At 46.6% G+C, this 21,356-nt stretch overlaps 1 protein-coding gene across 1 annotated transcript in view; it reads right to left on the bottom strand.

The window, feature by feature from the left end:
• Ptc (protein patched) overlaps nucleotides 1–21,356 on the bottom strand; it is a gene marked incomplete in the record, with an annotated part of 37,340 nt that overhangs the window by 9,461 nt on the left and 6,523 nt on the right. Inside the window, 8 exon segments of the mRNA XM_077692977.1 lie at nucleotides 2,221–2,330; nucleotides 2,695–2,771; nucleotides 4,293–4,543; nucleotides 5,429–5,854; nucleotides 9,254–9,401; nucleotides 10,201–10,415; nucleotides 11,086–11,209; nucleotides 12,783–13,333. Of these exon segments, the coding sequence (XP_077549103.1) occupies nucleotides 2,221–2,330; nucleotides 2,695–2,771; nucleotides 4,293–4,543; nucleotides 5,429–5,854; nucleotides 9,254–9,401; nucleotides 10,201–10,415; nucleotides 11,086–11,209; nucleotides 12,783–13,333 (1,902 nt within the window).

The raw sequence follows: 21,356 nt of genomic DNA, 5'->3' as shown, positions 1-21,356 counted from the left end.
GTTGGATACAAGAGACGAGCAAAACAAGACCCCGTTTTAAGACAAATATGCAAGTTAAATATACGAGTCGGATATTACAAGTCAAATATATAAGATGGATATAAGTCAAATACAAGTCGGATTTGCGAGGGAACTGTGTCACTTTCTTCGCAGCGCAGGGTCTATTCACTTCAAACGCATTGCAGGGGCTCGTACATTATCTATGACATCTTCTGTTGGCTATTCTTCTCACCTAAACTGACAGGCATGCAAACTAAAAGGTTCGGAGAACTGTGTATCTGCAAACAAAGAAACACGGTGCCAGAATTTAAGTTGCCGCACCGATTTAAGTGCCCAGTACATGACAAAATGCTGAAGAATAGCCCTAACTGCACTGGGGAAGAGATTGGAACTCTTTTTACAGGCATCAAAAATGTCGGTGGCGACGCCCCAACCCACATTACTTGTTTCCTACAGCAAAGTGGGTCACATACTTTTCCTTTTCATCACTGCCTGGGTTGATTCACTACCATTTTAACAGCGAAGCTGTTTAGCAAATCCTTATTTTTCATTCGGCAGATCAGCAACACGTACGGCCTTACTGACGATGTCGAGCTATTTGCCATTCTTGGAGCACTCCAACAAATTCAGACCTCCCAGCACCCCGAATGTCACCATTACCGCATCATTACCGATTCACACGTTGCCCTCCAGGAACTCAACAAGGCTTATACCCATAATCTCACCGCCAACCAAATTATAAGCACAATTCAATCCTTACGCGGACAAGGCATTAATATTCGTCTGGCTTGGACACCTGGTCACACAGCTGGAGCGACTGGAAACCAGCAAGCACACAACGCTGCTAGGGAGTGCCTTCTTTCGACTCCTCCCCTGGCTACCATGCCCGCTGACGAAACTTCACCTACATCTTTAGCCTGGTATCAAAAAAGACGACAACTGCGGCAACAAAGTCAACGGCGGCTCCAAGAAGCTACCCCCAGGCTTTCTCCCTGCGTTGATATCCCTCTCTCGGCAGGGCGAAATCTTATTAACAAGGCATACGTGGACACTGCCTACACTCCGGACATTGTTCGCAAATGGTACCACGGCAGCACATCCCTTTCATCCGCACCTACGTGCAATTTCTGCGGTGCCGCTAATATCTTCCCAAACTTATTTCACCTAATATAGTCTTGTCCGACATTCGAAAGCGGCCAAGAGCAGCTGGTAGCTAATTGCCCACCACCACGCACGAATGCGGAGCACCTGGAGCGCCTGCGTTCCGATGATAGTCTTCTCGAACACGTAGGAATTTATTCACTTGCCAGTGGTCTTTACAAAGCAGTGTAGAGCGGTCTGACAGCCCTGGTAGGGCCTGCAAACGGCAATTTGTGTTTAATAGCGTACATGAGATTTTCATTGAGGCTTTCGACTCCCCTTCCCTCATATTCCAATAACCCCCCAGGGCCACAGGCCTATTTCTAAATAAAGTTGTTCATTCATTCATGTCCTCAGTTAAAAATACCAAGAAAATGTCGAGCATACCCACTATGGGTGATTGACCAAGAATGGCCAAACTATGCCCACCTAGAGAGATTGGCCAAAATTAGCAAAAAAACAGAAAAAAAAAAAAACCAACAGATCCAGCATTCATTGTAATCATGTCAACACTTGCTCGAAAAGAGAAAGACTCCAGCGTTTGCCATGACTGTGGCCACACTTGCCCGGAACTACGAAGACACGTCGTAGCATACGCCCCTCCAAGGTGGTTCCAATGATTATCAACTCCGCAAAAATGAAGGGAGCTCACACTTATAGAAACAATGATGGAGTAAAGGTTGTTGTGGCAGCGAAGAAGCAAATCGGCTGCAATCGTGGACTTAAACCATCGTGATGGTCGCGAAGATTGCGCACAACGCCCCTCCAAGGTAATGCCCAATGATTACGACTGCCACAAAAAATTAAGGAAGCTCACACTTATAGCAACAATGCTGGAGTAAAGGTAGTTGCGGCATTGAAGAAGAAGAAGCAAATCGGCTGCAATCGTGGACTTCAACCGTCGTAATGGTCGTCAAGGTTTCGTACAGCTTCGCTACCTTCAAATGTTATGCGCTAGTGTGAGCTTTATTTTTTATATATTTTATTTTATTTTATTTATGCGCGCAAATATACGCTTCTTGCACGAGAAATGATAATCTGCGGTTAGCCCACTACTGAGAGACCCTTCCGCACGCTCACCTTTACGGGTGTTTGCTGCAGGAAAGGTGCGTAGAAGTGAGCAGCGAAGTAGTCCAGGGACCACCAGCGGTGACTTGGGGGCTGCTTCAAGTCGGCCACCCGACCAGCATCTGCAAACGGTCACCCCTGTCTTCAGAACAATTCATGTGCCAGGGCTGCCTTGGTTCAAGCTGCATTCATCCAGACACACAAAGCGCAAGCAACAACTGCTGACAAGTCAACCCACCGCCCAATGAAGCACGTGGTGAGGCCAAAAGACGGAGAACCCTCTCACACTGGTCACAATCTACTGTTAGTCAAAATCTTTAGGAGGGACAGTGGTAATTTTCGCATGAATGATGCTTTAGCAGCCATTTTTAACAGCAATTTTATCGTGTCGCAGCAACTAGTCAAGTCTAAGTGTTTAAGACCGTTCAAGAATGCTCAGACTCTTCAGATAAATAGATGATGCGTAGAGTGAATCGCCACACTCACCTGTGCCAACCCACGTTTCCAAGGGCCCAACCGGAACCACCACTGCCGGTCTGCTGCCCGTTCGGCTAGACGCATCCCTGAGCAAGTCCAACAGACCACCTTAGTAAACTGCCCGATTACAAAGTTAGCACTGTTTCCCTTCTCAGTGCCTCACAATGATAAACAATATGCCCCAATGTTTCCCGCAACAGCTTGGGAGGAAATAGGTAGCTTGGCAATAAAAAAAGTGCAAGTTCTGTCTATAAAATGTACATTACATGCTACAGCAGTCCTTCACTGCATCACTTACGACAACTCTAGAAACTCTAGAAACAGCACTTCCGAAACGGAAAAGCCAGCATCACTTCGTGCAGTGAGCAAGGCGGTTTCCCTCTCTCTACAGCCTTTTGCAAGGATCCTCTGCCGAATCCAGAACAATCAGTGCAAGGACAGGCTGTGAAAGTGGATCGTGATTAGGCGTTATCCGGCCCCACAGTCACACGCTGTCTTTGTGCCGTTAGTTTAACATTTGAGATGCACTGATCGGCCAAGCTCGCCACCAAATGTGAACAAACTACGGAAGCTGAAGTAGCGTCAGGGTCATGGTCTTGGCTGCGTCAATAAGTGCCAGTCTGTCTTCTAACGTTTCCCTCCCAAAGTACGTTTTAGTGCCTCAGTAGTGTACAGTCTAATGTGATAAATTTTAGCAGTTAATAAATCAACCTAAAATGTCCTCCTAGAATTGTCAATGCTGTGTGGCAACTGTGCAGAATGTGGCGTTACAATACGGTACATCCCCACAGTTTTTCTGAAAGAGGAATAACTTGCAAGTTTTTTCCGCAGCGCCAATGCGGTGTCAGGCAAAGCAACAAGCCACTGAGCACCACTCAAAGCAACTAAAGAAGCTGTATCTGGCCAAACCTCTGCAGTTTAATACCCCTGCTACACTAGCGTCCGAATGACATCTGAACTAAATGTCATTTGACGCAAATGCCAAGTTGTGCTGCTACACTAGGTTTTGAAATGACATTCGGCTCAAATGACATTCGAGCCAAATGAGCACCCAGAAAGATATTTGGGATTTCAAATGCCATTTCTAGCACTCTCGCGCACAGCGGTCCAAATCAGCATAAACAAATACATTACTGGCGTACTTAAAACTAGCAAACTATTCTTAATTGTGGGACTTTGTTTACTTCTCGCGATATCTTTTTTCCGTACTCTCAGCACCAGTGCAAGCAAGCAATGAACCAGTGTGGCCAGACTGCACAAAAAACCTCGATTGGGATTCAGAATTAAACAAAAGCCGTGTCAAAGTTAACGTTATTTCATATCATTTCATATCATTTCAATACGAGAGACTGCAGCTAAATTTGATTGTTGCATTATTGTGTAAAAACAGAACTCGACAGCAGCAGCGCCATGCAGCACGGCGAGCGAATGCTAAAGCTTTCAAATGCCATTGAAATTGTAGTGTAGCATGGCGGATTCTGAATGGCATTCGAAGCACCCCATTTGAGACAAATGACATTTGGTTCAAATGACATTCGCACCCTAGTGTAGCTGAGGTATAAGCCATGCTTTTCTTTTAGTACCGAAGGCAGCCAGTGGACACGCACCCGTCATCCGTCGCCACTATTCGGTGCTCGCCCGAGCAGCACTGTTGCCAGCTGTGTCGGCTGCGCCTCAGGTCTACGCTGACGGCAGCTGGAAATAAGAGGAGCATGGTGGCCGTCCCAAAGGTGTGCAGAACGGCAGCCTGGAGAGCGAAAGCTCGCAGCGCTGGCACGGGGATCAGCGCGGCCGCACAGAAGGCGCCCGCCGTGCCCGCCCAGGCCAGCAGAACGCTCGGCCCCACACATTTCAGCACCTACGAAAATTTGGCACAGGCATGCGGTGTTCGAAGGGGCTATGGGTAGCTCCGATCCGGGTCCGATATGTCTGCCCAGTTTGAGATGATGAAGTGAACGTGGTGATGGATGCAATAGTGGCAGTACTGTGCCCCGGAAAGGAAATGCTGGGTGCAATGCTTCGGAACAGAAACAGGCGGGATTGATTAGAAAATACTCGTGCAGACGACACCACAGCTCAAACTGAGCAAAAAAGAAGTGTGATTTGAAGGATCGATGACAGGTGGACCAGACCATCCACGGCTACTACTGGACGGTTCAGAAGCAGGAATGGACAGAAAACTCGGTGAAGGAATGGTGTGAGGCAATCAAGAGTCAAAGTATGAATTCCCAAAATAATAAAGAGTTCCGTACTAGGGGGAAATCTGTCACTGTAGTCGCGTGCCGTCGTGTGCGTGGCCTCAGCAGATGGAAGCATTCCTTTGCTACTTGGCTTTGGAAACCACATGGCTTCTTTTCGCTCTTGAAGCCAAAATCAACAAAAAATAGTAACATTTGTTTTCTTGTTCGTCCCGCATGAAGCTTCCAAATAATTCCTGACAAAGAAATCTCTTGCAGGTCCGTTTTTTCGAATGAACAACTAACTTTATAATCATTTACAACAACAGCGTTGCTCTTTTGCAGCCATAGACAACTTTTCAGCCTGTTCATGAGCCATGCCAAAGACAAGTGGAACGTTCCTACCAGGTTTACGACAGAACGCTCGCTGAAGTGCGGCTCGCATAGACAGTGGCACCAGATTTCCCCCTAGTACATATTAGTATGAGGGATAAATGGGCTAATGAGGATGATGATTGTTGTCTGTTCACTGAATAAACTCAGCAACGCAACCCTCCGAGACTCACCTGCGCGGTTCGTTCATGAGGCGGCCGACTCCGCGCTCCCTGCCGGTACGCCTGGTCGAGCAAGAACAGCGTGTCCAGGGCGAGCCCCAGGGCCAGCGAGGGAAGCACCTGGGTCGTAGCCGCGTTGAAAGCCAAGCCAAGCAGGGCACACAGCCCGAGCCCCGCACCGGCCGCAGCCACAGCCAGCAGCACCCCCACGGCACCCAAGAAAGCGCCGCCCCAGGGGTCGTCGCGGGCGGCGGCCGCCCACAGCGAGAGGCAGCCGTAGACGACCATGAGGAGGCAGCCGAGGAAGACGCGGACGGGGCTCACTTGGGAGAAGTCCTTCATGACGTCCGACAGCGAGGTGGCCGTGAACACGTGCAGCTCACCGATGGGGCGCCGCGAGACGTTGCGGTACTCGAAGGGCGCGTCCCGCAGAACCTCCTGCAAGGGGGTGCTACTGTCAGGCAGGTCAAATGCCAGGCTTGCTTATACGATCACGTCACACGAAGGTTGAAGGACGAGAAAACAGGCAATGCATGCACATCAACGATCCTTGGGATGGTATAAATGGGGGAAGGTCAGAAAAGGGGAGCTCCCCTGCCTCCTGTGCCCAAATTTCGGGAATCCCGCAACCACAGGAGAGAGAAAAAAAGTCAAAAGACATTTCATTAAATGTGAGTAGGGGCAAGAAGATGGAGGGATCGTTACTCTTTAGTATTAATTTTTTCTATTAATTTAGTACAACTACCGCATTCGGGGTCACTAGATGCATGTTCCACTTGACAGCGCCAACAAATATGGGGGTTTGGTGTGCCAAAGGTACACCAGGGTAATGAGATCCGGCATGGTAGAGGGCTCTGGATTAACTTTGACCACCTGGGGATCTTTAACTCGCACTAAAATCTCCCCACACGGCCATTTTTGCTTTTTTTCCTCCGTCTGAAATGTGGCCACTGCGACTGAGATCGAACTGGTGTTTTTGGGCTCAGCAGCACAACTTAACCACTGAAACATGAAATCTTGGGGACAAGGGCCGCACATCTCTAGTTTGTTTAGATGCACACGTGTGCTTGTGTTCTCAATACCTCTGATGTTTGATGCTGCTACAGTTATCCTCATTGAGTTGGCATGTTGTAAGTCACACAATCAGTGCTACGTTGACTGAAGCTGCTACAGAAATACAAGTATTCTACTTCAGAGTATAAGTATTCTACAGAAATCGAAGTAATAAATACAAGTAACTGAGCTAATTTAGTCACAAACAGCCAAAAGGTGACCAATAACAAATATAAGCATTCTACTTCAGAGTATAGAGAGAGGAATTTTATTGAAATGAAAAAACACAGAAAGGTCGGCCAGATGGTAGTACTATATCTGGCCAGCTATTGTGTGTGTAGGAAGGGAAAGGGGAGGAAAGAGCGTGGATAGAGGACGAGAGAGATGAAGATGGCGGAGAAATAAATAAATGGCTGTATATAGAAGATGCCTATACCGATACTGTGCATGTGTTAAAGTTAAGCCGGACGGGCCTCAACTACAATATCTCAGAGTATAAGTATTCTACAGAAATATAAGTATTCTACTTGAGAGGATAAGTATTCTACAGAAATAGAAGTATTAAATACAAGTAATTGAGCTAATTAAGTCACAAACAGCCAAAAGGCGACCGATAACATGACCTCTGCCGTCCCAGTGGTAAGCATGCACACAAACAAGGTGTTGAAGGGAAACAACACGCTGAAGCACTGAGCACAGGCAGGCGAGTGAAGACCACGAAACGTACACCACAGAGAGAAATAGACTCCAAGGCCAGTACCTGACAGACATGCAAGGTTCCGTGGTCTCCTGTGGGCATGCCAGAAGAGAAGAGAACGGGGTTAGTGGCACGCATCCGTTAGAACCAAGAAGAGCGAATAAGTAACTTCAGTAGTCGTTACATTCAAATGTGTTACAGGGATAAAGATGACAGAATGGTAAAGAGAGGAGAACGCAAGCACAGAAGAAGCATGGTAAAACGTCGAACTTGAACACCAAAATTAGGTTTCAAGAGTAAAAAAGAATGACTCAAGCAATCATTTAAGTGAATTAAACAGTAGGATTTCAAGGAGTTGTTTTTAGCGTACTAGTCCAAGTGGGTTAAACTTGGACAGCCAAACGTCCGTTAGAAAGTCACTAACACCACTTAGGCCAGACGTTTCCAGGGGTACGCAGAGAAGAAATACACATCCACGTTTCGCACACTCAGGGCATCAGCAAACGGGGCCTTGTGAATAATACAATTTCTAGCTCTCCTTAGATTCTGTTTCCTTTCTTTATCATTTACCCTTCAAACAAAAGAGAAAAATTAAGTACGGCTACAATCGCGACAACCAAAACACGAATGGCTAAGTGCATCTGCGTCACATGCTTCACGCGCAACACGGCACCCCTCCATCAATATGCTTCGAACACGAATCCCAAAAAAGCCTGTATTTCATGCTCGTGTCAATACCAACCTGCTCTTCACAAAGGTAAATGACATATAGCTGGCTAGATCGGCACTACTGGTAACCCATAACTACTATACAGCTATATAGGTACTATGGTAAAACCTCGTTAGTTCGGCCCCCATTAATTCGGAAATTTGGATAATTCGGCATTCCCACTTCCTCTTTTGGAAAATGTATGCAGCCCTAGGGCCGCAAACCCGTGTTATTTCAGAGCAAATTTACACGTGCACCTAATAATTCGGACCAACGCTGCATGAGCTGCAACATTAGCTGCAGTGCGCCTTGCTTGTGGTGAGGAGGGTGCGAGCGTACATCGCGGCCAGTAAACAGGCGGCGGTACTTTGATGCTGCTATGACACTTTATGCAGTAATGCTATGATACTCCATGCAGTACTCTTGCTCAGTACGAATTGTTGAAAGTCGAAAAATTGGTCCTTCCACCCAGCTGTCCACAGCCAAAAGACAAACTAGCATCCCTGATTCGCACAAAGTAAAGGTACGCACAAAAGAATTGTGAGCCAGCTGTTTTTGTCGTTCATTCGATAATTTGTCATTCGGATAATTTGTACATATTTTTACTCCCTGGAGACCCGAATTAACGAGCTTTCCCTGAATATAGGCCGTAAACGACCACAGGAACCATAAACTTGGTGACCTGGGTTCAACTCCTAGCACTGGCAGGCGTATTGTTTTCAAGGCAAAGCTTTAATGTTCCCACTGATGCCATTTGTAACGCGAAAGCGGCAGAGTAAAAAAAAAGCTTCCCGTGGTGGGAATTGAACCTGAGAGTCCCTCGAATTACGAAGCCGGCATCTATCCGATTGCCCCATTTCGATATGGTCGAAGCGCTTTGGAAAACTCAGACGACAACCAAAGACTCCGTCACGAGAAGAATGCTGTTTCTCTGCGTGCCGTGAGGCTGTTTGCCACAACGCGTTAGGCTTAACTTCCCATTTTGAGGTTTAGGACGTTAGGCCTAGCGTTGCATCTTGGGGGTCTAACACCTCAAGCCGGCACCCACTCAAAAATTTGCTCACTTAACGCCAAGCAGCAGCTACCGATTCGCGCCGTACACCCCAAACCCAAAAGTTAGGCCTGCGGGGCGCGCACATGAGAGTTATTGTGGGCATCCTAGAAAAGTGGTGTGTACCTCTAGAGTAGCACATACTATACTCGCAGAGTGGGATTGGCCAACCAAAAATCCGTCACGAGAAAGTTTCGCGTTCAACCGTCGTCGTCGTCGTTAGAAGGAGGGGTGCACGGTTTTTTTACTTTTTTCATCTGTTACAACAAGTTTTCATCTGTTTTAGGACGCAAATAGAGCCTTCTTGTGGTCCGTCCTGCAACATACCTCTGCAAACCTACGCTGCCATGCCTCCAGGACGGCGCGTGCCTTGTCCATGGTCCAATCAAAGTGTGCCATCCTGTAGTGACCCTTCCAGTAGTGGTACATATCCCGCTCTGCCATCAGCTGGACCACAGACTGTAGAGCTTCCGCCCTGCGTGCGTAACCACAGAACAGCCATTGCTTGTACAGGTCTCATGCAGAAAAGGTGGTTTAACTCACTGCATTAAAAAAAAGAAAAGCCAATTGCTTAAAGCCTCAGTTTTCGCGGTCATGATTAGTGGGCAAGGAAATAATATTTAGTATAAAACCCTCACTTCATTCAACAACAACAGAATACACTGGGATAGGGTTACGCAATTGTATGCAGACGAGTTTCTAAAAAACTGTTTCGGGTACAACTCAGCCATTCAGCCTACACCAAAAGCCCACAATCATATGCCCCAAACAAATGTGAATAGTGAGAAGGTCTTACGTTCACTAGACACGCGCTGTGCAAGTTTCCCACCTTGCTCATGAGCGTGAAACAAGCTCACCAAACGCAACTTGTAAATGCAAACGTGTAGTGGTTTGTAACAGCTGGCATACAGTCGATCTTGGATATTTCGAACCCAGATATACCGAATTATTGCATATATCAAACAGTCCCAATATCCCCTTGGAAATCTTGTGCAAAAGAAAGTATTTTAAATACTGATTTATCGATATATCGAACTATTGTTCAATCACCTTGGAGTTCGATATAACCGGGATCGACTGTATTTATAAAGACACAACAGCACAACAAGAAACTCCAACTAGGTTTTCAGCTACCCGCTTTTAACCGGCACGAGCTTTTGCATTCGCTTAATTCTTTTCCTGCAAAAAAAAAAAAAAACGGTGGGTGGGGGGTGCAGCGAGTGCATTTCTGAGACTGTGTGTAAAGAAAACCTGTAAAACGAAGCACGTCTCACCGAACAATATGCCCCGAGCGGTTCTTCTGCACACCGCCGACGATGAGGTCCTCGGGCCAGTGCATGTACTTGGTGGCGAAACCGTAGCAGCCGCCCGTCAGCCGGGCGCCGATGTCCGGAGCCCGGCCGGAGCGCTTGTTCGGGGCAGTGTCAGGACACCGCGGGTCGCTCGGGTCCAAGCAGGGCTTTTCTTGGTACGCCGTCGTGATCCCTGCCTGTTGTGATTGGACACAACGCCACTCTTAGCACACTAGGGCGGTTGCCTAGCAATGTGTGGTTGGGGCATTGTTTGCTACTTCAGTCAATACCGTCACAGTAACTGTAACATAGCAACAAAGTCATAAACTTAGCATAGCAGCATGTTACAGCAACAATTTCTTGACAACTGTAGTATGAACATGTTACAGCAACAATGTCACTGCAACTGCAACGTACCAACAATGTCATCACAACTTGTAGATAGGTGACCCCATAAATGGTAATTGTTCTTGAAAGTTCTGCAAAAAACTGTTTAACAGAATACTCACTGCACAGGTAACTATGCCTCGTCTACGCTTTGCGGACCTTGCCAACACAACCACAGGAAAATAAACAAGAATGAGGAGCGCGTGAACACTGCAGTGTGTGGCCTGCACTTAGCAGAGCTCTAGGAACTGGCCAGAAATTAGGAAATTATGCAAAGGCACAAATGGTGCCACATTCTATGCCCCAATTATTTCCTCAGCTGATCTTGTAACATAAGCGCATGAGTTTCCGGGCGCCATCGGCCCATGCTCCGCGGAGCCTGGACCAAGTGCTTTTGCGTTCACTCTATACAACGGACCCTTCTGCGAGCCACGCGTCGGTCACTTAGCCTGCGAAAAGCAGCCCAGCTACACTTCTCACCCTGCGCATGAAGTCCTGGATGGTGTCGAACGGGAAGGAGCCACCAAACCTCGCCACTCCTTGCATATCAGCGACCAGACGCTGGGGGTTGAGGTCCGTCCACTGGACACTCGATCCCAGGACCCTGTAACCAAAGGAAGGAGCTGTGTTAAAAGATACGCATGCAAGTAGGCAAACTACTTTCCTCAAAGCCCACTTCGAAGGTACCGACTGCCCTGTACTTTTCTGTCACTTTTTTGAGGAAGTATCAATAATGGGTGACTGCACCTCACAGACATCCACACCCTTGCTAGAGCAGATGGCATGGGTGTGGATCTGTGTCAGGAGCAGGAGGGAAGCAGAAGATTCACCTCGAAGGCTACCTTGATTCTGCACACTGTCAACGAATCCGCACACCTTACAGCTTCAACAGTGCTCCAAAAAATCTGGTTAAATAATGCATTGAAAGACATCATGCCCCCCCACAACAAGCAGACGACTCACGAGCGCGTCATTTCCTCACATGAGACGGAAACAGGCAATGCATCTTAAGACTTAAAAGGGGCCAAGAAGACAAATACAAGTTTGAGTCGTTAAAAGGGCTGCTCTATCCCGATAACAGCGATACCAATTTTATCGCAAACGTCAAACAAATAATGAAGATACTAAAGAAAACGTGTGAAGCAGTGGCGACTCCCCAGACCCTTTCTGGCGAATTTTCTATGACATCACAGAATCTTGTTCGCGCGATTGATGGTCACCGACCAAAGCCACTGCTGCCAAGATACCGTATTTTTGCGCGTATAACCCGCCCCTGAAAATATTCCGAGCGCCCACTTTCAGCCCACCGGAAAAGAAAAAAAAAAAAAATCCTCGCGTATTGCCTGTACGTTTGATACAGGAAAGGCTGCACCAAAGCTACTGTTCAAGCAACACATCACAGACTGTGTAGGCAGAAAAAGTGTATAGTTCGCAAATAGAATACACTGATTGCAAGGCGAAAGTCCCAATTCATGAATGAAATTCAGCTGTGAGAGTGCACTCATCCTTGTTTTTTCCTAAAGTGATTTTTTCACGGCACAACCCGCACTGCCGCAAAGCTGCGCTAAAGAAAAAAACCCCGCGTATTATCCGCACCCCTACTTTGCCACTGAAATTTTTGCATTTTTGGCACAGGTTATACGCGGAAAAATACGGTACATGACTGGGTGATTGTGATGGGGTTTTAAGTTCCGTTTGCCCATATCACTTCAGTGATAACGTGCAGTTAACCCACTTACAACTACGTTTTTAGTGCTGGCCAATTTACGTCCCTTCTGACCATAACGTGTCACTGTAGCTTGAAATTTGAATGTTTTTCACCTCTTCTTGAATTTTTTTGTTAAGAAAGCACCTTTCGGGGCTGGAATGTAGCTGAATGAGTTACCAAAGGCCGGTTCTTTCAAACTGAAGGACGTTGTATTTTGTGTTTATGGCACCTTTACCACCACTGTATTTCACATGCCATCACCTTAGCTTCAACAAAGAGTTATAGCAGAGTGGAGAACCGGCACAACTGCACGTGCGCAGAGGTGAAAAAACTGGTTGCGCGCATGCACAGGTGTACCGGGTACCATACCAGGACCGTTTCTCTGCTCTGCAATTACTCTCTTATGGTGTTGCACAGAGTGGGTGTATTCGGGAAATCTTTCAATGCCTCGAAAGGGGAGGGAGCTCACGGGATGCGGACGGGGAACTCGGGCCCCAGCAGCTTGGCGCCCTCCCAGAAGCAGTCGAGGGGCGTCACGATGACGCAGGGCAGCAGCTTCTCCAGCATGCTGTCCACGTAGTTCTCGTCGAACGTGGGGAAGCTGGGCGCGTAGCACAGGTCCTTGAGGCGCCACGTCACCTCGAACATGTCCACCGTCACCTGTATGGCCCGCGAGAGCGCGTCCAGGTGCGACAGGAGCGCCTCGGGCCGCCGCAGGAGGTCGCGGCCCGGGGGCGCCGTCTGGATGACCAGCTGGCTGCTGGTGCCGGCGCCGTCGCCGAGGGTGGCGCGCACGTAGGCCTGCTGCCGCTCCAGCCGGCCGCCACGCTGCACCCACAGGTTGTGCACGTCCGTCTCGAGGTGCGCCGACTTGAGGCCCACGCAGAAGGTCGCCAGGACCAGCAGTCCGACGAAGAGGACCTTGCCAGCGTTGCGGTCCACGAAGCGGCCCAGCTGCACCAGCTGGCACTGGAGCTTGCCCCGCACCAGCAGCGACCAGCGGCCTCCGCTGGCACGGCCCTGGGGGTGGGGGAGCGAGATGAACGACGGCGCTTTTTGCCACGCCACTTCGCGGAACAAGCTTCATGTTTGTGAACAAAAGGGCAAGAACTGCAGACGTAACACTGGAAAGCCTAGCCTTGCAGCCATAGTTTCATACAATGGGCATCCTCGGTTTACGAGTCGGTCCGCGGGCAGTCCAAGGACTGCGCTCGGACCAGAAGTCCCATAGGAATACATGGGAAAATCGAGCGCCATATCGCGTCTCGGGAAGTCCACGGACGATCCGGGACTGATAAACGAGGAGGCCCAATATTGTATGAAACTCCATGCTTGCAGCTACTGCTCGCAAGATTCCATTCCCCCAGGTACAAGCTCTTTACTTCCTGTGTGAAACCAGTGCCACCTACTGGTCCACTTCCAACACTTCTGTTGTTTTGAACAACTGCTAAAAAGACACCGCTGTTCCACCTCAGTAGCTAGAGGTAGAAATGCTGGTGTTGGCACAAACAACCTGGATTCAAGTCCAGAGTGCAGTGCAGAGCCCAAGCAGTGCAAAAAATTTCCGCAGGACTCGGGAGTTTTTTACTTTACTGTAAAATGATTTTTGCTCCGTTCTAACATTCTTTTCCTAAATAAGGGTTGCTTGGTAAAGGTGCGGGGCATGGCATATCAATATGTTAACTAACGTTCTACATCGCGCCTAAAGTCCTTGGCTTGCACTTATCTCGAAATGAAATACAGTAGACTCCAGTTAAGACGAACAACACTTTTACTTTCTTGTAACGTCCACAATGCAAAAAAACTCTGCTTAAATTAAGATGAACTTCTGATAACGCGAACAAATTTTCACAGTCCCTTCGGGTTCGTCTTAACAGGAGTCTACAGTATAACATACTGCTACTCTGATGACAGCTGCTACTGGCACCATAGGCAGAATGTCTGCAGTTTCGCAGGTGGCACTACTCCAACAGCAGTGACTGCCAATACCGCTTCCAGCAACTCCTGGCATCCGGAGTGAAGGCTGCCCACTTGCCGATCATCTGATGGACTGAGTAGGGAACAGCTCCAACTTCGACCGGATCAATAAAATGTTTTACTACAACTGCTGCTACTACTCCCTTATGACATCAAGCTGTGAAGTAGGTCTACAGGCTCACACTCTCGCATGCTCACAGCACAAAGTTGCAGCACTTGTGCCGTTTTGTTCTTCTGTCGTCCTGCCAGTTTTTCATGTTCTTTTATCGTAAATGGCCAAGGCCAGCTGCCTTCTAGGATGCTCATCTTGGTGAGGCTGTTGTTGACGTGGCTGCGAAATGCCAGCATAACTCTACAGCCAGCGATATTCGATTCCTAAAAAAGTACCTGGTTTTTGTTGCATAACAATCATATGATCATTACTAAGTAGCTCCATGTGGCTTTTGAGGAACCAGTCAAAAATAACCCTACATTTGTTGCAAGATCACTTCAGGACCGATTGGTATCGTTGTGTCTAACATTGAAGTTTCAGAGCGATCAAGCATCAGAAATTACCCACTGCAGGGGTTACAACAGCATTACAAACTACAACAGCAGGGTCTGCACCGTGAATGTGTCCCCAACAACTCTTCAATGTGGGGCAAATCCGTCTGTCCTAGAAAGGAAGCCAGTTTATGGAAGCCAATAAATCAGAGACGCCTGCATTACCACTGTAAAATATTGGATGCTTGACTGGTTGGACCTCTGGCAAGGTAGACTAGAAGATGAAGGACTCCCACAACCACAGCACAGTAATTACTGAGTCCCTAGGGTCTGGGGCTCATTCACACACATTCTCAATGAGAGGACATGCATTTTTGAACTTCCTGAGCTGTCTCCACCAGGAGAAATAAAAGCAAATCTTGATTCTGTGTCCAGTGTTGCTGCTTTTAGTGCTAACCATTTGTGACATTAAATAGACTGCTCCAATATTTCTCTTTAGGGGGGAGACTGCAAAACAAAACTGACTTCATCCTGGCATTTTACACTATCAGCTGCTGCAAATGAACTATCAAAATGGAGTTTTCTTCAGTTTCTTCAATTGATTGATTGTAGGGTATAATGCGCCGACGCTGCGCAGGCGATGAGGCGCGCCGTAGTGGAGGTCTCCCGATTAACTTTGACCACCTGGGGATCTTTAACGTGCGCCGAAATCTCGCACACACAAGCGTCTTTGCTTTTCGCCTCCATCAGAAAAGCGGCCGCTGCTGCCGGGAACCGAACCCGCATCCCCGTGCTCGACAGCACAACGCCTTAGCCACTGAGCCACTGCGGTGGGTCAGTTTCTTCAATACAAGCGCACAGTTACCACAAATGGTGAATGACCAGATGCACGATGTCGCACAACTAGCAAAGTATTCTGCAATAAAGTTGAGGTTTTTTAATTAAACTTATGTGTCAAAGCTACGGCTGGGATTTGAGGAGTGCTTTAGCGAAGGGCTTTGGATTTAATTTAGACCACCTGGAGAGAGTTTTAACGAGGGCCAAAATATTGATACACCGGCATTCTTGTTTCCTATCTTAATCAAGGAAACGGCTGGCCAGTAATGGAACCTGCGAGCTCGTGTTCGATAGTGCTATGCCTTAGTTAGTGATAAACCATGGTGGGTCATACAACTAGCCAGGCATTGGTGGAACTGTGATAGTGCTTCGCCATCAAGCTGGTGTAGGTACCACTAGATGTGAAAGCATTTGCAGGTGTCGCAGAATACTGACAGTTGTTGATAACAGAGAGGCAATTTAAGCGAGGGAAGGCCGGTTGGTGCGATATCTAAAACAGAGTTTAGGAACCATTTCTCCGTTACAGACACTGTACGGTGGCTTTTTTTCCCTCAATGGACCATTCATTTCTTTCACATTAAAAGTGAGACAGCCTGCATTTTGGAATTGTAACACGAGAGAGCTGACCATCATCTGGGAACCGTTTCTCCATTGCAGACACTGGACGGTGGCTTTTTTTCGCTTAATGGACCATTTATTTCTTTCACATTAAAAGTGAGACAGCCTGCATTTTGGAATTGTAACACGAGAGAGCTGACCATCATCTGGGAACCGTTTCTCCATTGCAGACACTGGACGGTGGCTTTTTTTCGCTTAATGGACCATTTATTTCTTTCACATTAAAGTGAGAGAGCCTGCACTTTGGAAATGTATAACCACAGAGCTGACCATCATCTGGGCACAGTTGGCTCTAGTCCATGAGAAGAGCACAAGAGAAAATAGTATAGGAAGATTGATTGATTGTGGGGTTTAACGCGCTGACGCAACGCAGGCAATGAGGAGGCTCCGGATTAAGTTTGACCCCCTGCGGGTCTTTAACGTGCGCCGAAATCTCGCACACACGGGCGTTTTTGCTTTTCGCCGCCATTAGAAAAGCGCCCGCCGCGGCCGGGGATCAAACGCGTCCTTAGGCTCAGCAGCACAGCGCTTTAGCCACAGAGCGACCGTGGAGGGTAGTATAGGAAGAAGATCGAAGAACGCTAAGGGCGGGACACACAAGCATGAAGTCTTCGAACGTATGAAAGCCATTTACATATGACGTTTTTATCTGAGGAACCTGAGAAATGCTTCCAACGATAAAGTGATGACATAAAAGGGGAGCTTCATAGTGTAGTATCACACAGACAGCTTGAATGAAGCTCAGAACAAGATTGTATGCCCACTGCAACTATTGTACCCTGCACATTCAAGGAACAGCATTTACAAGCAGAAACAACGGGAGTAAGATCTCAGTTCTGCATTACTGCGCCGTTTGCAACCGGCAGCAACAAGGAGTGTGTAATTTGTGAGGTCGTCGCGTACACGCCTTATCTACTAATATTATAGCGTTCTTCCTTCAGTGCAAACAAATGGTTGTTTCTGCGTGCCTTTTTTGCGCCCTTAATGCATTGTTTCCGTATTGACAAATACCTTCCCTCAGAAGTGAAACAACAGTAGCTGAAGTGAGCACTTCACCTCGTCCTGTGTTTAGTCATTTGTGAAATTCCACAGCGCAAAAATGTCATTTACACGGTGCACCAGTTAGATGAGTCTCTCATACTGCTGCCAGTATTCTAGGGACTTTACACCAAATGTACTACGCACTGCTCTGAAGGCACAAAAACTGTAACCATTTGCAGACATCTTTTGCACATATTACTGTCAGGTGACAGGTCCAAGCTTAAAGGAGCCATGAAGAGAAAATACAACTTCGTTTAATTTGAAAGAACTAGGATTCAGTATCTCACTCAGTTCATTTAGAGCCACAAAAGATGTTTTTTTTTTTAACGAAAAAAAGCAATAAGCATTTAAAAACTTTCAAATTTTGTGCCACAGTGACGTGTTATGAGCAAGAATGACGTCATATGGGCCAACAATAAAACATAATTTTCAGTGCGTTAACTGCACGTTAGCATTCAAGTGATGCGGTCAAATGGAACTAGTGGCCCCATTACAGACGTCCAGTCATGTGTCGTCGCGACAGGTCAGTTAGGCGGCCGCCAATCGCACAAACAAGGTTCCGTGACGTCATAGAAAAGTTGCGGGAAATTGGCTAGGGGGTCGCGACTGCTTTACACGTTTTCTTTAATATCTCCGTTATTTGTTCGAAGATTGTGATGATATTGGTATCATTGTTATCGGGACTAAGCAGTCTTTCTAATAAACCCAACTTGTAATTTGTCTTCATGGCTCCTTTAAAGGGACAGACAACCGATTTTTGTCGAGTATATTTTCTTTATCCCAAATGAAAGGGTATCACTTAAAACACCTTAACCCGAAACAGTTTTGCTGATAGCGCCCTAAAACTTTTGAAATCTAAATTTTTAGATATACCCCATACGTGTCCCGCCAAAAGGAATACTGGCAAGCATGACAGGGAGCCCTGCAGCAACACACTTTTAACCATAGAGTTTCGTACTAATATACCAGTGTTAAACTCTATGCTTTTAATGGTATGCGAGATTAAAATAGGTAAGTAAAAATTTGACCCCCAACTGAAACAGCAATATTGTGGAACCTTTCCTATTCCTTCGAGATTAAAACAAGCGAGTAAAAATTTGTCCTCCGACTGAAACAGCAATATTGTGGAACCTTACCTATTCCTTCATGCAATTTCTGAATCACGCATTGAAATCAACGGAGTTGTTTGGACACGTAACGTGGTGTCACGTTTAAATACCACGTGTCGCCCCCTTTCAGACGTATTCTGGTGCAAATTTAAAATTATTTCCACCTATTCATGTAGAAATTCCTTGCGGTTACCCCAGTATATAAAACGCTGGATTTCATATGACCTACACGGCCTGCACACCACAAAAATCAGTTGAGTTGTCTGTTCCTTGAAAAGGTGTTGGAACACCTCTCTTCAGAAATTGAAAGGAAGTTAACAAGGTTGCAATGGCTCCTATAGCAAAGCCAGTTGCAAAGATTGAGCAACACAGGATCAAACCAGTTGGGTTCATAGTAGACGTACACCATTGCCTCTAACAGATGGCAGAGAGAAACCACATGTTACGGTACAAGCTTTTGGAGCTACAGCGGTCTGTGCACAGTCAATGTTTAGTTACTGTGAAGTTTTTGCACGTGTTCAGGGCTACAATGTTCAATACAGATTCCATTTACAGCCTCCTCATGAATGTGTAATCAGTATGGACGGTATGGAAATGGTCTCTGTGCATGAGCCTTTTTAATAAAGAAGTCAGTTTGGTATATCAAGTGAAACATATTCCACTCTAACAATTTTATTGCTTTAGTCAAGGGGCCACAAAGACAAAATATAAGTTTTGTGGACTAAAAAGAATGCTCTACCCCGATAATACCCCAGTCACACGGCAGATATAAAGACATTTAGAGCAAATGCCATTCACTGTAAATGTCATTAATTCGGCGCTACACGACAATACCGAATGACATTTCAGCTCATTCAGCGGCCAAATGAGTAGCCTCGACCGCAGCGGCGCGTCACCAGAGAAGAAAGTTCACTAATAACCCAAAGAACACCGTTTCTAAAAACTGTTAGTAAACTTATATATTATTCTTCACGTTGTTGAATAATGAAAGACAAACAAGTACTAACCAAAAGAAATCTCGTCCCCAACACGCGCGTTACCCAAATACGGATTTTTCGCAAACTTGTCTTGGCTGGTGATGTCTACTGATCTCACCTAAACCAGCGATTCTCTTGTTTTTATTTTAAAAAATAATCCTTTGTTGTGTGTTAAAAGGATATTACGTATGAAACATTGTAGATGCACTTGAATTATAATTTTGCGGTTTTGCGAGCTCGCTAATCGTCACCGCCGTCACTCTCAAACAGGCGGGTAAAGCTGGCTCAAAAATGTGTCTAAACACGAATGCCGCCATGATGCCACGCTGTAGTTGCCAGATCAGTAGTTGAAGATATGGCTAACAATTTTTCTTGAAAATGAGGCACAAATTTAGGGCCCTAAGCTAAAATTAGGCAACTTTTATGGCAATAACTGAGTTTCTTTACGAGTTTGTATGCTCTTTATTAGTTTTCTTGAAGTATTCATGCTTGACGAACAAAAATAAATGAAATTATAAGCAAAAAGAAGACGCCGGGCTGAGGCGCCAAATTTAGTTTCGGTATATTGTGAGGAGCGTCAGTCGTGTGGGGCTAATTTACAAAGGTTCACTCTAACACGCCTTAGTGTCTGCTGTGTCACTTCGTTGCTTGCGAAGACTGCCGACGATACGGAATAAAGCCGCCGCCGCCTATCTTCAAGGACACCTTCTCTACATGTCCGTAGTGGCTGCTTCCGATTTGAACTCGCCGTCAGCCGGTCATATCATGTTACGCGAAACATGTCTGGGCAGATCGGCTCCTTTTAATCGTATATGATTCGTAAATTAAAACAAACAAATGTACGAACCATTTTACCATGCCTACCGTATAACTAGGCTCTTGTTTACGGGTGCTGTTGTACTTTCACTGAACGGTGTTTTACTTGAGTCAGAGATAAACCAACCGCCAACTAATAATAATAATGGTAACTTTATTTGCACGATAAGGTGGTTTTCTAGAGGAGGACAAGGCGAAGCCGAAAGGTAATCCCGAATGTAGGTGCAGAAATCTCCTGTATGGGTGTGTGCGATTGGTGCATGCTCCTTCGATCGCTGAAACACGCAATCTGAAATTTTCGAGAATATATTTGATGCTTTGCATGACACATTTCTTAAATTCGGCGGATCAGCGACGTTGTTTAATTACGCATACTTGCACCTCTGCTCTCATATGGCCCATGTATATACCTGCACAGAGGAGGTGGGGGAGGAGTAAACTTCGTTCATGTCAGATGGGCACCCGTGTGGTGGGGCGTTAAGAAAAATTATTCTGTCCTTCCCTGGGTGCATTCGCCAATGAACGGAAACGGCCACTTCTGCCCACGCCCAATTATCAGGACCACCCCGCCTGCAGGCAGTTTTGCCTGAAATGCCTGCGGGTTCGGCCGGAAATCTGTCTGTCAACAGAAACCGCCTAGGAAGCATGTTGAGGTAACACACATATGCGCTTTCTTGGGTCGCGATGGGACCGTCATGTATTTTGTGCAAGGCAAAGTCGACGAAGGATATACGTCTCCCTTGAAAAGTAAATTAATTTGAGTGCACCTATAAATTGTTATTGCCGCTCATTAGTTCAATCATAGTGGTTAATTTTGAAACAGCTGCCAAACATAACTATAGCAGGTGAATCAGACTGCCTAGCATGAGACTATCAATCGCTAATATAGAGTATTCAGACACTTAATGTGCATTGCATATGGCAGTCATTAAGAAAGCCGACAATAAATTGAATTCTCAATTTTATTATTTGCGACAGTTACATCTGCACGTATCGGTTCAGTCGGGGCCATCTGGAGACGTTCTTCAGCTGTATACACTAGATAAAAGGAAGGAATGCGATATGCGAATGCGATACGCGATAGAACGAAGGAATTCGATATGTGTAGCACAGCCTTCTCATTTATGCCAACATCAAACCGGTGGCCACAAAGGTGCCACACCAGACCTTGTAGAATTTCCCCGC

The sequence above is a fragment of the Haemaphysalis longicornis genome, unplaced genomic scaffold, assembly GCF_048455015.1.
Source record: "Haemaphysalis longicornis isolate Haplotype H1 unplaced genomic scaffold, Haemaphysalis longicornis Haplotype H1 scaffold_12, whole genome shotgun sequence".
In the NCBI taxonomy this organism is placed as follows: Eukaryota; Metazoa; Arthropoda; class Arachnida; order Ixodida; family Ixodidae; genus Haemaphysalis; species Haemaphysalis longicornis.
Note: the sequence above shows the minus strand (reverse complement) of the source record. Positions and strands in the feature narration are given on the sequence as shown.